The sequence below is a fragment of the Anolis sagrei genome, chromosome 6 (assembly GCF_037176765.1).
Source record: "Anolis sagrei isolate rAnoSag1 chromosome 6, rAnoSag1.mat, whole genome shotgun sequence".
Classification (NCBI taxonomy): domain Eukaryota; kingdom Metazoa; phylum Chordata; class Lepidosauria; order Squamata; family Dactyloidae; genus Anolis; species Anolis sagrei.
In genome coordinates, this window is record NC_090026.1 from 88,568,984 (window position 1) to 88,585,313 (window position 16,330).

Sequence of the window (16,330 nt, forward strand, 5' to 3'; positions counted from 1 at the left end):
TAGAATAATGATTTAATCAGAGTTGGACAGTCTCAACTTAAAGTTTTATGTAAATATTCCAAACCATTTAACCTACTGATGCCTCAATTAATGTAATTTTATTGGTATCTATTTTTATTTTGAAATTTGCCAGTAGCTGCTGCATTTCCCACCCTCATTTTATACTGGAGTCTATAAGCTTTTCCAGTGTTGTGTGCTTCAGCTTATACTCAAGTATATACGATACTTACAAAAAACTAACAAATATGAAATAAATATGACAAACTATACCAAGGAGATAAATATTCTGAAATAAATTTAACAAATGAAATAAATACAACATAATTTAAAATAGAATATGTGCACTTCTGAAGATGAAGAAATAAGCAATTTATTTCAAAAGATCAGTGTGGCAAAGTAATAATCAAAGTATTTGAGTGAATAGAACTAATTAGGGTAAAATCTTCTGGTGTACCTGATTGTATTGGAACTAACCAGCAGTGAATGGTGCTCTATCAGTTTCTGCAGAGTCAAAATTTGTTTTTTTAATGACACTGGGATTCTCAAAGGGATTGTAGGAGCTTGATTCCCAAATAGTTATTGATTTTCCTTTGGAAGTCTTATCCGGTATGCTCTGTTTATCTGTTTGTAAGCAGGATTTCCAATATGACCTCCAGGCATCGTTTTATAACTGAGCCTGCAAGTTACTGGCCTGAGCTAAATTTAAGGAAGAGTTGAACTTCTACTCTGAACTCAGAAAAGGTCATTTAATATTGCAAACCAAAAGACAGTATTTAAAGAGAACCAGTGATAATTTAGTATGGCAAGGAATAGAAGGATTTAGTTTTTGGTGTTTTCTCTAATGCTGAAGATGAATAGTACTCTTTTTTATCCACTTATTTATCTTTTAGCTTGCACAACTCATATCTCTGAGTGGTATATCTTTAGAGAATAACTTAAAATATCAAAAATAACATTGTGATAAAGTTTGATAATAAAATAGCACAAAATAAAATCAGCACCAAGCATGAAACCGATAATAAAACCCCAAAGTAAAATAAGCAAAATAGAACAACCACTGGAAATGATTTTAGAATACCTTGGAGAATAACTTAAGTATTTGGATGCACTGAAAAACAATAATCCAGGCACAAGCATATTTCTCTAGAAAGGACATTCCACAGATGGATGGCACCAGTGAAAAGGCCCTCTCTCTTGTAACTGCTCAGGTGAAAACCTAAGAGTGCATATGGGAGAAAACAATTTTTCAGATTTACTTGTGACTTTAAATTTTGAAATCATCATCCTGATTTCATATTTAATGACATATCCATACATTTAAAGACTAAACGAGGTTTCTATACCTGAAAGACAGACCACATTATGCCTTGAAATAACCCAAACATCAGGTAACATGAATGTGAGTAACTTTTGCTATCTCTGTCCAAGGAAGGTAATAATCAATATATTGGCCTAAGATGATAAAACATGCTCTAATCTACCAAAGATCAAGAGAAATCCCAAATATGGTTTTGTGATGCAGCTTGTAGTCCTCCAAATGTTAATTTGATTTCACCTCCCATCAGCCTTAATCAAATATAATGTCTTTGCTTATTTTGTTATTTTTTGGGCTGCATACAATTACGTATTTTAATACATTTTTTTCTTTTGTGAAACAACATGATAAACCCAAAAACACATATATTTCTTGTTTATAGAGAAGGAATAGTATGCTAGTGTCTGCAGAGTAAACCTCTTTGTAAATCATTTTTTTCAAGCCATGTAAATCGTTTTGTTTGATCAACTTGCACAAAATGAGTAATTTTCTTTTGATTTTCAAATTTAATAATATTAGACTCTATATGATATTTTCTATTATCACTAAATATATCTTATATAGGTCTTTGGTGTAACATAACCTACTCATTGCTTGAAATTCATCTAAATTGCATAACAAGAGATAAGCTATGAACTTCATGTTCTGGCCTTATCTTAGAACACAGGGCAGTACACCGCTCAGATTCCTTTTAAATAAATCTCTGTTTTGACATAAATTTCTATATCTTTGATGTGAATTACTTCTGTTTTTAACTATTCCAAAATAGTCTTTGCTAAACAGTTGTACTCTGGGCAAGTTTTTGCAAGATTTGTCATAGCGACATTTAAAAAAAATTAGATGTTTCTTTGTTTATATTTTAATGTACCTGTTGAGTGGTGAATTTTGATTATTGATAACTTTCTATTGAAAAATTAAGTGATTTTCCATCTGTACTTTAGAGAAGAATAAATACTCAGAGTTACTGGAACCTTTTATGCTACAGTGCCCTTTACTAGCTCATTGGGTACATGGAAAAATGAAAAATTCTTGCCACGTGAAGTAACTTTCTGACTTTTGTTTTAATTGTAGGGCATGCATGAACTCTTAGCCCCCATTGTCTTTATTCTACATTGCGATCATCAAGCGTTTTTACATGCAAGTGAAGCTGCACAACCAAGGTAGGTGTCTTATATTTTTTTTAACTGTGCTTCAAGTAACAGTACATGTAATTTATGATATCTGAAAAATGTAAATGGCATGATATTTGTGAGGATAATTTGAAAAGATACCAGTGCTATTACTGGCGTGATAGTTGTCAAGATTGTGAAGCTTTTCTGCCCCCACACTTGGGTATGCTAGTAAAGGCTTTCCCCTGAAATCTGTTTATAAGGGCAGTGAGAAAAATTGACTTGTGTTTCCAACATTCCAAATGCAACTGGACATTTCAAATCTGGGATTAGTATATCTGCTGTTCATCTGCCCATTATTCAATTATAATTTTATTTTAAAACGTTTCGGGTAATAGTATCAACAAAGATAATTCTTGATTTAAAGATGAATTAATACATTTTATTCCAATAGACAGATTCTTTTCAATTGTACTTAAGTTCAGTTACCAAAATAAGCTCAACACATTTTATACTTGTCCTGTTGTATTTCCTAAGGCATCAGTACCATCATTTCTCTTTGCAATTCTGAACAAGCTGGATAGGTGGGTAAGGGAGTGGAAAAATGAATGGGCAGATGAGTAGACAGATAGATCAGGCATACCATTAAAATTGTGAAATGGTGTATGATTACCTTTTATCCAGCTGGTTTGGCATAGCCTGAATATTCTGTGGCTTCTGTCAACAACACAGGAGCTTGTTATTTGAGAATAGAACAAGTGAATACAGGCAGATATTCTCTGTTATCATCCTAGTCTATATTGAGAATTATTGCTGACTTCCTCACTGTAAGGGGGAAGCATAGGATAAAAATATGCTGCTGCATGAAATGATGGCTGTATTTGGCCCCAATTAGTAAATAATATTTGAGGTCCAGACAATTCCATCTGTAAGTTGCATATATTTCAGAATGTGAGCAGGGCCAGAGATTCCATTCCATGGTTGCCTTGTTTCAGTTTCAGAAGGGACCCCAAGACCTGCTTTTCAGAAAACAAAGGGAGCAGGATAGAAAATCATCAGGCTACATGGGTCTGCCTGTATATATGTTTGGATCCTGGCCAATCTATGCAAGATGCATTAAGAAGTGTCAGATTTTTCCAAGTAATCATGTTTTGTGCAAGTACCCGTCCTTCGTCCTCACTAGAGTAATAACCAGAGAAGAAAATGATTAATTACTGCTAAAATGTGGTAAAAATAGATTCTATTAAAATAAATCACTGTTTTGCGATTGTGTATTTGACCACTAACCATATTTATTGTTTTCAACAAACAGTGATAGATTGTGGAGTGATCAATTATTGTGGATCAAGCATATTCAAATAATGCATTGTGGCATTCAGTAATTTGTTATTTGGAATAATTAGATGGTTACTTCATTGTAGTGCAGACAAGGCAGCTAATTTGTTTTTGATATTTTGAGAGAGTAAGGACTTCATTTCCCTTCAGTGGAGTTACTCTTTTTAATTACAAAAGCTAGTTTTACTTACTTGTAGCTCTTGTATAAGTTAACTAAGAAAACTAGCACATGTTTTCTAAAGTGTTGCTTTTTCTTAATAGTGAGGAAATGAAAGTTCTTTTGAATCCTGAATACCTGGAGCACGATGCCTAGTAAGTTTCAATAATTTTATTTTCTTCATCATTTACTTGTATTAGAATTATTAGTATAATCATGCTTATCAAATGATTGTGTTTATTTTCAGTGCAATGTTCACCTATCTCATGAAAACAGCAGAGCACTGGTTTTCAACCTATGAACATGATAGTCAAAAGGTACTTGCTGATAAAACATTATTAATAAAATATCTTGTGTTTTTGTTTGGTTTTTTTATTTCTAAAATCCTGGTTATCAGTCAGAGGAGCTGTACAACTGCAAGGCCCTCCGCAGACTAGCCTGCAAGCTTATATCATCACCACCCATCGACCTCTTGACATGTTCAAACAGATACTTGAACGGGGCTGATTTTTTTGAGGTTTTATTTCTTGATCAGTGTTGCAACACATGAAGCTGAACAATTTGAACAAGAAAAGCAATTCATTTTAATTTATTTTAAATTTTAATTCAATATTTGTTACCATACTACTCCTCACACTGGAACAGCAGAAAAAACACACATATTTTAGGCATCAGTGACAATGTTAGTAGATTGTGCTACTGTAACATCACATTGCACACAATTTTCTAACCCTGCTGGTGGCTTTTTTCAGTTGCTAACTTCTCTGGCCCAAATTATAGGAATGTTGAGAAGCAGCAACCATTTCTCCGGCTTACTCTTCTTCCTTTTTTTTTTTTGGGGGGGGGGGGGTGGTATTGTTCTCAAAAGGAAAAAGAAAACAAATGACACCAAAAGGATGATTGCTGGAAGGAACAGAAGGATGACCCACTAGGAAATCTTGAGTTGGCTTTTGCAGACATGGTGGGGGACATCACTTCATGAATGTTATGTGATAAGTAGTGAATATAACACACCCATCCACCCCGTGTTCTCTGTCTTTGTGAATTTTGATGGCAGGAATTTCTGAAATAATTTTTTTTTTAAGTACTTACAGCATTCTAGTCAAAATCATAAGTTAGCCCTCCTTGTCTCTGGAATGAAACTCAGGTGTTAGACATGATAATATTTCAGGAATCAGTTACTGAATGATTAATAAGCTGTGACTGGAATCTCATATAACGCTATGTAACACATTTTTGTTCCTGGGTTATAAATGTCATTTCCTTATTGGTTCTATCATAAAAACATCGGGAAAGTTTATTAAACTGCAAAATTTTGCAGACCATCCTTCAACACTTTTGCTATAGTTTTTCAATTAATATCTCATTGAGTCTTAACCAGTTCAACTTAGGCTCCTTCCACACAACTGAATAAAACCCCACATTTTCTGCTTTGAATTGGAATATATGGCAGTATGGACTCAGATAACCCAGTTGAAAGCAGATAACGTGGGATTGCCTGCCTTGATATTCTGGGCTACAGGCATGTAGCCGGGGGGGGGGGGCTCGGGGGGCTTCAGCCCCCCCCCCCCCGAAATTTTTATGGTGGTTCGCGAAAAGGCCTTATTGGTGCATTATTTAAACTGTTATGTTTATTCATATCATGATCTGATCACCATACTCAATATATCCCATATGCATGGGGGTATTGGGGTAATGATACAAAAGGTTTGCTAGGCTAGACCCTCTTTCACTCAGACTCAGCCCCCCCGAAACTCAACCCCCCCCCCCCCGAAACCCCCCTGAAAAAAAATTCAGCCCCCCCCCCCCCCCCCGAAACGAAATCCTGGCTACAGGCCTGCTGGGCTATATGGCAGTTTGGAAGGGTCCTTAGTTTGTGGCATCCACAAAAACAAAGTTTCTAGGATACAACAACTACTTTCAAAGTAAGTACTGCACAGTTAAACAGGAATAACACTTTCAAACTAGGAACAGATTTTTTTCACATTTGGTTACATAGTGTAATACTTTATCAAATTTTACATTTCACATTTTTTGTTGATTCTTTAGGAGAAAGATGCAATGTTGACTCCTATTCCATTTGCCAGACCACAAGATTTAGGACCATCCATTGCTATTGTAGCAAAAGTAAACCAGATTCAAGATCATTTGCTAAAGAAGCATGATATTGAGCTCTACATGCATTTGAACAGACTAGAAATTGCACCACAGATTTATGGACTGTAAGTATATTTGATATTTTATCTAGCATATTGGTATACCTAATGATAACAACGACCATATTATTATATAAATTTGATATTGTACTTTGCTATCTTGAATCCTGTTTTTTTTAAGAAAGGCAAAATATAACTCCATTAAATAAATACACATTAATATTCTCCTTCCACCACATAGGTGTCTAAATATGTTATAGAGTTTATGGTTCATTCCTTAGAAATACCTATGAATCACACTTCAGACATTATAATACCAACAAAGAAAGCAGAATTTAAGTTACTCATGCTTCTGCTTTTGCGGGTTTTTTGTATAGGAACAAGTGACTTATTACTTGTGATAAATGATACCTAATCCTCGCTATTTTTTGTTACATAAGCAATAGAAGACCATAGAACCTATAATTGTTCAACATGGCCTTAATACCGGCAGAGGAACCCCTTTTCTTGAAATTTGTTTTCCATCATGACTAATCTGCTAAAGAAGAGAAGGGTGGATGTGTCTAAAATCAACAGGAAGCACAGCCATCATTTCTTGTTCTCTTTCTGCCAACTCCTACACTGCCATGCTTCTACCCTTTTTCAGTTTTGTTCTCACTTTTACTCCTTTGAGTTCATCTCACCTACATGAAATTAGACCAAATGTTGTCTAGTCTGCTTTCATATGCAATTTAAAGATGAATTTAGAACAAGCAGTATGGAATGTGTACTACAGAAATTGGAGAGTTGAAAGTGCTTGATCTTAAACCTAGGAAATATTTTCTAGTATTGTTTTTCTGTTGTTCTTCCTTAGCCAAAAACCAAAATGAAATGAAACAATTGTTCATAGTGTATAGGGAAGAAATTCTAGCATCAGCCAGCTGTGTTCTTCTGAAGCATACAAATTCACCTTGCTCATTGCTTATCCCCCGGCAAAGGAGTACAGATGGCTGCATTAACTATTAGATAGTGTTCATATTCAAAATTTTGCAAATAAAGCACCCTAACAAATATAAATGAACATAGATTGTATCCCGTATGTGTGCTTAATGGCTACTAATGTTTATCTTGTTTAGTATAAAATAATGTATTTTTCCTACAAATATCAGGGTTTTATAGTGTTATTTAAAAGTAGAATGCTGTATTAAAATACTATTAGCACAGGATTTTTGGAGAATTAAAACATAGATGATAATCTGTGACATGCCCAGCCTTGGTAGTGTAGGATACAATGCTATATGGACAATACTGACATAAGAAACATGTACAGTACATTAAAAACACTCTAATGGATGCTGTCTGTGTATGGGCAAAAAGGTGAAGATTGAAATTACGTTGTGTCAGTGCTAGCTTTATAAAATAAATAGGTTTAATTGAGATCTGATACTTCACTATGGTCTCATATTATGTGAACGAAGCTGGAACAAGCATTGAGTAATGACCTGCTCAGTCCATCCTTTATTTGTTAATTAGTGCAGAATGTATTGATATCCCTCAGTTCAACTTAAGAGAACTTCATTTGAACCTCTAACATCTAACCTGTAGAACAATTTACCAATAAAACTGTTCAGAGAGTTCCAAATTGATCCTATTCATATATCAGTTTCAATAATAATAATAATAATAATAATAATAATAATAATAATAATAATTCTATACTGCTCTATCTCCCTGGGGGGACTCAGGGCAGTTTCTAAACAACAACATCAAAACATACAGAGTCACAACATGAACAAAAAATAGCAATACGCTGCCTGGGTCTTCTCTGTGTCCAAAACTCTGGCTGAAATGAGAAGGATATAGAATAGTATTATATTTTAATTATTTTCCCTTTAGTGCTGTCAAACATCTTTTTATAGATAACAATTTAGGTGTTGTTCCCTCCTTGATACTTTTAGCTTAGAAGGATACTTCTGTTTGGTCTGGCATAAAGAAAAATACTTAAACTAACAAAGGTTTAAAGACAAAAATTGTATTATATAACATTTCATAACGTATGTTTAATGCAAATATAAGAAAAAGAGTAGATTCATAAACTAGGATATGGAAAATTGCCAATTATTAGTGCTAGTCTTATTAGTCTTTCTCCATTGAGGAGATTGATCCTATAATGGGGTGAGGTTGAATAGGAAGATTCAAAAGCAGAGGAACAACCTAATCTAAATTTCTCCTTATGCTTATGCTGCTGAGAGGAGAAGGACAAATTAGTAGTAAAGGGTCCCCTTCCCCTATCCCTCTTTTTGTGCTGTTCTTCTTGTTCTTTTTTAATAGTATCAGGTTGGGTATAATTGAGCAGGTGTACATTTCCCACTATGCAAAGCAGAATTGGGCACAATGTGTCTCACAGGCTGCATAGACTCCCCCACTAGCCAGGTTTATAGTCCTTCAAAGTCTTGTGGAAGAGTCCCCTAGCTTCCATAGGTATCCACCCCAAATGGCAAGAGTACTGTAGAAGAAAAGGAAACCAACACTTGTTTTGTGATGCATCTATTTTAGCTATACCAGTTCTGACACTGGAGAATTGAGTGTACCTGAGCTTATAACACGGGAATGGGCAAAGTTTTTTGCCCTGGGGATGTATTGTGGGCCAGACTGGGTCAGGAAAGAGGGCCAGTCCAGAAGGGGCGGAGGTGGGGCCGAAAGGGCCGGAGGTGGAAGGGTCAGGAGGGGCAAGGATTGGGGAGGGCTATACTCAGGAGGATGAGGCAGGTAGTGTCTGAAAGGGTCCACAGCCTGCCTTCCTGGCTCGGGCCATTCTCTTTGGAGGAGGAAGCTTGCTCCCTCCTTCTACCAAGAGAAGGGCAAGGCAAAGAGGTACCAGTTGAGAGAAGGAGACAGGCCTTTGCAAAGAGCTCTCTCTTAGCAATGGCATGTCCTTCCCCCGGCTGTCCTTCCAGCCTGCAAGCTGCCGCTTTCCCAAGCAGAGAAGAGGAGGAGATGAGACATTGCTGGAGTTCTCTCTGGCAGCAGCCTGCCTCCCATTCGGCACTCTTCTCTCTCTGGGGAGATGGCGGCTTGATACTTTCCCAGACGGAGGAAAGAAGGAGGAGGAGACAGGCCATTCCCGGTGTTCCCTCCAGCAGTGGCCTGCCTTCTCCTCAGCAGTGTTCTCCACCATGTACCCAGGCAGGGAGGAGGAGGAGACATGTGGCTGGGGAGAGCTTCGGAGAGTTCTTACCAGCCACGTGTTTCTGCCTCGGTCCTCCTCTCAATCTGGGGATGGTGGGCCAACGCTTCTGCTTACTTGGAAAGAGGGCCGAGGTAGATGGGGGCCAGACATGACACTCTAAAGGGCCATGTCCAGCCCACAGGCCTGTTATAACATCTCCATAGATAGATCTCCTAATCTGCACTCAGAGCAGAAGAGCCAGTTTGTCCCAAGGCTCCTGAGACATACACATACACATACACGCACATACGCGCGCGCACACACACACCATATATTATATTCAGTGCCTAATTATTTTGCTAAATTAAAATTCCACATCCTTCCACTTTGATGAAGCACTATATGCCAGACCTAAAATGATCCTTTTCAGTTCTGTCATTGTGTATTTCATTAATGCAACCAAAATCTAAGGCTACTACTCAGGAATTGATTTTGATCAGTACTCCTGAAAACAGGATTACTACTTTCTGAGTCCTTAGATTTGATGTGGCCATTATACTTGTTCATAATAAGACAGAGAAATTGAGTTCTCTGCATTTTTGCAGTATATTTCTAACCATTTCCCTACATCAAATTTGTTTTGTATTCCTATTCTCATTTTCTTTATTTTATTTATGAGAACCAATAGTTTCCTTAACTCTTTCACTTTTTGAAGTAGGAAAGCCAGTACTATCACTATTTCCTTCATTGCATGCATTCCACTTTAGTTGGTTACCCCACCCCATTGTCCTCTTCCATTGATTTCTTCCTTTCCACATTCACCTTACATCATCTTCCTTCCTCCCTCCCTCTTCACCAGATTATATGACTGCCTGCCTTTCTCATGGCTGATATTGCTGGCATGAATGTGTATGTGTGTTGTCTCTGGAGGACACTTCTGGCCACTCAAAATTGTTGGTGGGATTCTCCAGAGAACCAGCCAAACTCTGGCTCTGACAGGCTTGTCAGTTTTTTCTAGTAGCAGAGAAAATATTCAAAACTCTCTCATCTACAATGTCTGACTTAGAGGCTGGTCTTTGTAGGTTGTCTAAATACATGGTACAAGGCTCTTTGGAAACAACAGGAGCCTTCATGGTTAAGACCAGTAGTGCAGTTTGCCATTGCTGGCATACTGCCCCATTCTGCCCTAACCATTCTGCCCTAACTCTCAAGAATTATAAAACATCATGGCACAGAAGGAAAAAGAAAAAGGAGACAGGAGTTGTCAACAAAGGTTTGGTGCTACTGCCATTACAAAATTGTGTCCACTTGATGATTTTAGAGTCTTCTGTAGCCTTTTGGGATTTTTTAATCTCAGGAAGTGAGTGGCAGTCTCAGTTTTTTTCTGACATTATTGGCCTACTTCCAATGTTTGACTGACCTTTAGCAATAGCAGTTTTATTTCTCTTTCCTTTTTTCCCTCAGCTGTCCATGCTACTCAAAAGGTGGCTGTGGGAAGTTCCCAGCCGTCTGCAGCTATTTGTGGAGTGCAAGGAAATTGGAGCAGAGGGGGCAATGTCCCCTTCTCACTATTAAAATATATTGTTATTATTGATTAGCATGGCTGCACGCCAATTACTTATTATTTGCCCTCAGTTTGCTTTTTTCTTAGTGTACAATTAAATTTAATATCTAGCTTTGCTGATATAGAAATTGTTGTGTTATGTGACACCTATGTTTCAAACTGACATGGGAACTATACAAGGCAATGAATTATTTGTTGAGTATGTGACCGCTATACTTAAAAATAAATGCAATTGAAGCTCTGTGTTTGTGTGTGTGATGGCGACTTATGATGACTTATGAATTTCATGGAGCTTTCTTAAGCAAGGATTACTCAGTTCTTTTCTCTCCAGTCCTCTTGTTGTGTTTCTATATCCCTTAAAACCAAGCTGTATAATATTGCTTCTTAAGGTGACTCTTCAGGCTTACTGTCTCTGTTTTAGGATTTTAGCCTTAACAGATCCTATTACTTTAATTTCTAGCTAGAAATTATCCAAAGACTTTTCTTCTTCTGACATTGCAAGTTCTTCAACACCAGCCTGATGGATGTGAACATTCCCTTTTAAAAATGGCATTTTAGTACTCTACTACAGCTATTACCAAATCCTTGTTTTTGATAAAGAGAAAAGATAAGAAAAAAAGATTTTCACAATCAGTTCATTCCTCTCCTTGTCAAATCATCAAATTGATTAACAATTTTGGGAAGGTTTAATGAAGAAGTGGACTCAAACTTTACATTTATTTGCTACAGTTGATCTCCCATTATTCTATAGCTTTGACCATGGCAGTTAAAGTGGTATCAAATTGTATTAATTCTAGTGCAGTGATTAGCATACAAAGATGAAATAGTATTATGTCATAAAATATTATCTATATCTGCATAGAAATACTGAAATTCCAATTTCTGCAATATTTCCAAAACTATTCTGATTACACGCTCTTTTGCCCTTTTGGTTTATGAAATAATCTATATTTTATATAGATTGATTAGAAAGATGTCTTATTTCCAAACAAAAATAGTCAATGAGAGTATTAGATCCTATAAAATGTTGACAGATTGAATATTCGGTATAATTGTACAGTTATATGCGCTAACAATGATTAATGCCCTAGATTAAATGGTATTTAAGTCTTAATTTCTCTGACCCTTAAATCTAATAAATTATAGTGCAAAGTGATTATTATAATCTACTTCACTTCTTGTACTGGGGCTGGCACTGGTAGCCCAAATGCAAGGCATATATTATACACAGTTCAAGGAAATTTTAAATATAGCTGTTAGTTGGATCAGTTCATACTAGTTTTTATTAGCTCTTGCTGTTTTAACAATTAGGATTTTACTTTAAATATTTTGAAACCTAACTATCATGCTTTGTCTTCAGTACAAAAGCTAAAGACATTTTACATAAGAAATGCTATGTAAGCACTTCTGTTGATTTTCTACACAGCTGTCAAGCACACATTGTTATTCATGTAAGTCAGGCATTCTCAGAGAGGTGTCCAGCATTCTGATAGCTTTCCCTACAAACATTTGTCTTTTCCCAGATAGAGGACAAGTAGTGATCACATTGAGAACCCAGCATTTATGTAGCAATTCAGCACAAACACTTCAGTGCATTTAAAGGAATAGCCCCTTCACACTATAAAGCAGCTACCATTGTTGTTGCCTTTGTGTGCTTTCAAGTCTTCAGTTTATGGTAACCCCAAGGCAAAACTATCGAGGTTTGCTTCAGAGGATGAGAGTATGACTTGCCTAAGTGAGATTAATATTGTTCCATAGATATTTATCTATCTAGGTAAGAAAAACATAGTTATTATAAGCTAATGTTGAGAGCAAAGGTTACTTCTCTCTCTTCTAACAGTTATAGACAACAAGGTCAGATTCAGAGTGTATCTTCAGTCGTAAATTGTTCTTATCCCCATTGCTGCTATATGATATTTGCACTTTACTCATTAGTTCTATCCTTTAATATTGTGGCACCAGTCCTCCCACCTATGAGGAGACATTGAATTTTGCTGTTGGATGTTGGTTTTAATGTTTGTTTTATACACTGTTTAATGTTGCTATTTTATTTCGTTATATTGATTTTTGTTATTTTGTTGATATACATTTTAATGCATTATGTTTTAACTGTTTTGTTAGGCCTGGCCCCATGTAAGCCGCCCTGAGTCCCTTCGGGGAGATGGAGGTGGTATATAAAAATAAAGTTGTTATTATTATTATTATTATTTCCATTGCTGTGCGTACCAGGCTGGAAAATGGAGCCATTTGTGGCTCAGCGCCTGGAGTGACAATATCCAGAGTACAGGGCAATTGGAGAAAAAAGGAGGGGGCATTCCTCCTCTTCCCCCTCCCCAATATTTGTCACTCTAGATATCATCACTTCAGGCACTGAGCAATGAACAACACAATTTTCATGCCCAGTGGGTACCGTAAACAGAAGATTGAGGGGGTACGGTAAGGGTCACATACGAGCGATGCCAAAACTGGTTTTGTCTCCTGCTTATTTGTGCAAATGCTGTCCAGCCAATGGAGTGCTTTGAGGCCATGAAGTATAGCTTCCATCCAACTCCCAAGCTGGCTTGGGGGCAGGCAGTGTAGCCTCCAGTGATTCTGATATAGATTACCCAACTCTGGATCGGCATCACCATTTCTGCCCTGCCAAGATGCACCCCCAGTGCATTTCCACTTCCCTTCCTCCCCTTCTTTTTATACTGAAACAGGCTAACACCTTTTTGTTTTGTCCCTAGTAAGCCATGTTCAGAGACTGATTAAACAGTTATGGCTAATATATATTTAATAAATTCAAACAGTTACCACACTGTCCTCAAATGCTTTAATTTCTAATTTATGTTGGTGTTTCTAACTTACTGCTATATATTGCTCTGTTGTATGTCAGATGAAAAGAGCTAACGAAATTGATATTCTTGATCCACTTTATTTTAAGTAAGGAGTTAGACTTGTTCAATAATTTGCTCTCTTTGCATATGTGGTGTCAAAAGTGATTGGTATATAAGTAGGATGAAAGATGGGTTGAGAAATGGGAAGTATCCATTTGAGTTCTATTCTCTTGCCACTTAATTATGTGCTGAGATGTTAATGAGTAGAACTGAATAGCTGTGAGGGTAGAATACAAATTTGTCATGTTATTCCTCAATGCGGGCAATGTGCTTCCCAGTCTCAAGTGTTGAGAATAAAAGTATAGTGAAAGTACATGTATGGCAAGTAAATTTTATAATATCTCTCGCCAAATTTTCTGGAACCATAGGGAGAGGAAACCTACTAACCAAAACATTGCTAAGCACTAAAATTAAAATGTGTATCTAATCTGGATGAAGACATTTGATCATACCGATTTGTAAGAGGAAGTTGCCAATAATGCGTTGAGATACAGTCTTTGCTACAATTGAGTTACTATTATAAAAGCAAGTTGAAAAGGTTCAATAGTAACCTTACAGTAATGATTATCCAAATAACAGTTCTTTACAAATTTACATAGGAATAATGATTGCTAGTATTAAAAAAAAGAACAACAGCTGCACATAAATGGGTTACGTGATATTTGTAGCCTATATTGCACAAAAAGACAAATAAGGCGGTGTATTCCTGGAAACATTATATTTTGATTGAGTTACAACAGTCAATTAGCTGGTAACATTTTGGAAACAGAATTTAAAATGGGTTTGCATTAAAGTAAAATTTTCAGACAGATGATTTAGAAGAGGATGTCTGCCACTAGTACTCTCTCTTCTAGAAATGTATGCATTAAAATGTCTGCCGATATTTACACAATGTTAAGGGAAGTAAACTCTTAAGAGATTACCAGTCTGACATCAGTTCTTTCAATCTAGAAGAGGGCTTAGCACCTTTAAAATATAGCTCCCACAGCTTTTTACTTCTGACAGATTTTAACAACATTAATATGTGTTATTTCTTAATGTTGACATTTCAGACATGGTATCTACTCTAACCCTCAGATCTGCTAACTAGAATAAGGCATGTCAAAAAAAGAACATTAAAAATATTGAACTTAGGAATTGGTTCTGTGTAATCAATTTGGGTGGGACTCTCAGCCCTTCTACACAAAAATGCATTCATTGTTGCATTTGGAGGGGACGCGAGACAGGGCCTTTTCTGTGGTGGCCCCCCGACTCTGGAACACCCTCCCAAAAGATCTTAGACAGGCCCCTACATTGGCAGTCTTTATAAAGAACTTGAAGATCTGGCTGTTCCGATGTGCCTTTCCAGAATAGGAACCTCCAATAACAAGTCCCAGAAGCACTTTATTAGAACTAAGATTGCCGCACACTGCACTTACCCTATAATCCTTACATATCACCCGTCACATCAGAACTTTTAATCCTGTACCCATTACTCTGGCCTGGCCCAGTTTTATAGTGTCTTGATGTATTGTTTATTGCTTGTTTAATATTGCTTTAATTGTTTTTAATTTTCTTTAGGTGTTGTATTGTTATGTTGTGTTTTGAGGCCTTGGCCTTTGTAAGCCGCATCGAGTCCTTCGGGAGATGCTAGCAGGGTACAAATAAAGATAATAATAATAATAATAATAATAATAATAATAATATTTTTTGTTGCTGTTTCTCTGCTGTATCATGTATGCTGCTGTGGTGGTGGTGATTATTATTAAATAGTTGGAAATCAGAAAATCATGGTCACCCCAGGGTTGAATGGATCTAAGCTTTCAGTTGCTATGCCAATGGATCAGGTGCTGTGACAATTTTCCTGAGCTGTTAGGGTTTTGAGTATGGTCCCGACAGCAGACTACAGACCTGTCAATTAAGGACCAACTTGACTGAATACAAAGAAGTTCATTATTAGAAGGTTGACTTCCAGATGATAAATCGTGAACACAATAAATGGTTCTATCAATGTCATAAATACTTTCACCAATAAAGTAACATGTCTTTCAATATTCAATGTGTTTAGTAACTGAGAAAGGTTATTTTGGGTGTGAAGGTCACAAAAATCCCAGGATAGCCAAAGTGTGGTACTCTAGGTGTTGAATTGCAACTTCCAGAATTTCCACCATAGGCTATGGTGATGAGGGCTACACTACATCCATCTTTGGTGCTAGGATACCAATCTGCATCAATAGATTTAATTTGGCAAGCCTAAAATCCTAAAAGAACTATTTTTGTTGGGCATTATATGAAAATAAAGCAAGCTAAATAGCCCCTTTTCCTATCCTGCATAACTACTTATTTCCTGGTTACATCTCTTCCAGTCCAAGCTAACATCATAATTTGTTGTAGATATAGCTTTAGATTATGAGAAAGATATTCTGGTAAATTGAATATGTTCTGGGAGGAGCAAGAAGAATGAATGAGTCATATTTTAAAAGTGAGGAAATAATTATATGCATGGGAGCTGATTATTTCTGTCTATGGTAATGTAGATGAAATAGCTGTGCCTCACCAAACGTAAGAGAATGTGACTAGGATAAAATGTTGCAATTTCTTTAAGTCCTCTAAAATGATATAATTTATTGCAATCCTTCATGTATAGAATCACGGGTAATGTCACAATGTACAATTGAAGACCAAATG

The 16,330-nt window shown here is 36.5% G+C and overlaps 1 protein-coding gene across 7 annotated transcripts in view; it reads left to right on the top strand.

Annotated features, from left to right (window-relative positions):
• Positions 1-16,330, top strand: part of TBC1D5 (TBC1 domain family member 5) — a 299,834-nt gene that overhangs the window by 182,525 nt on the left and 100,979 nt on the right. For all 7 annotated transcript variants that reach the window (XM_060781976.2, XM_060781971.2, XM_060781970.2 and 4 more), the window contains 4 exons: positions 2,387-2,475; positions 4,021-4,071; positions 4,164-4,233; positions 5,966-6,138. In XM_060781976.2, the coding sequence (XP_060637959.2) occupies positions 2,387-2,475; positions 4,021-4,071; positions 4,164-4,233; positions 5,966-6,138 (383 nt within the window). The remainder of the gene's footprint in view (positions 1-2,386; positions 2,476-4,020; positions 4,072-4,163; positions 4,234-5,965; positions 6,139-16,330) is intronic.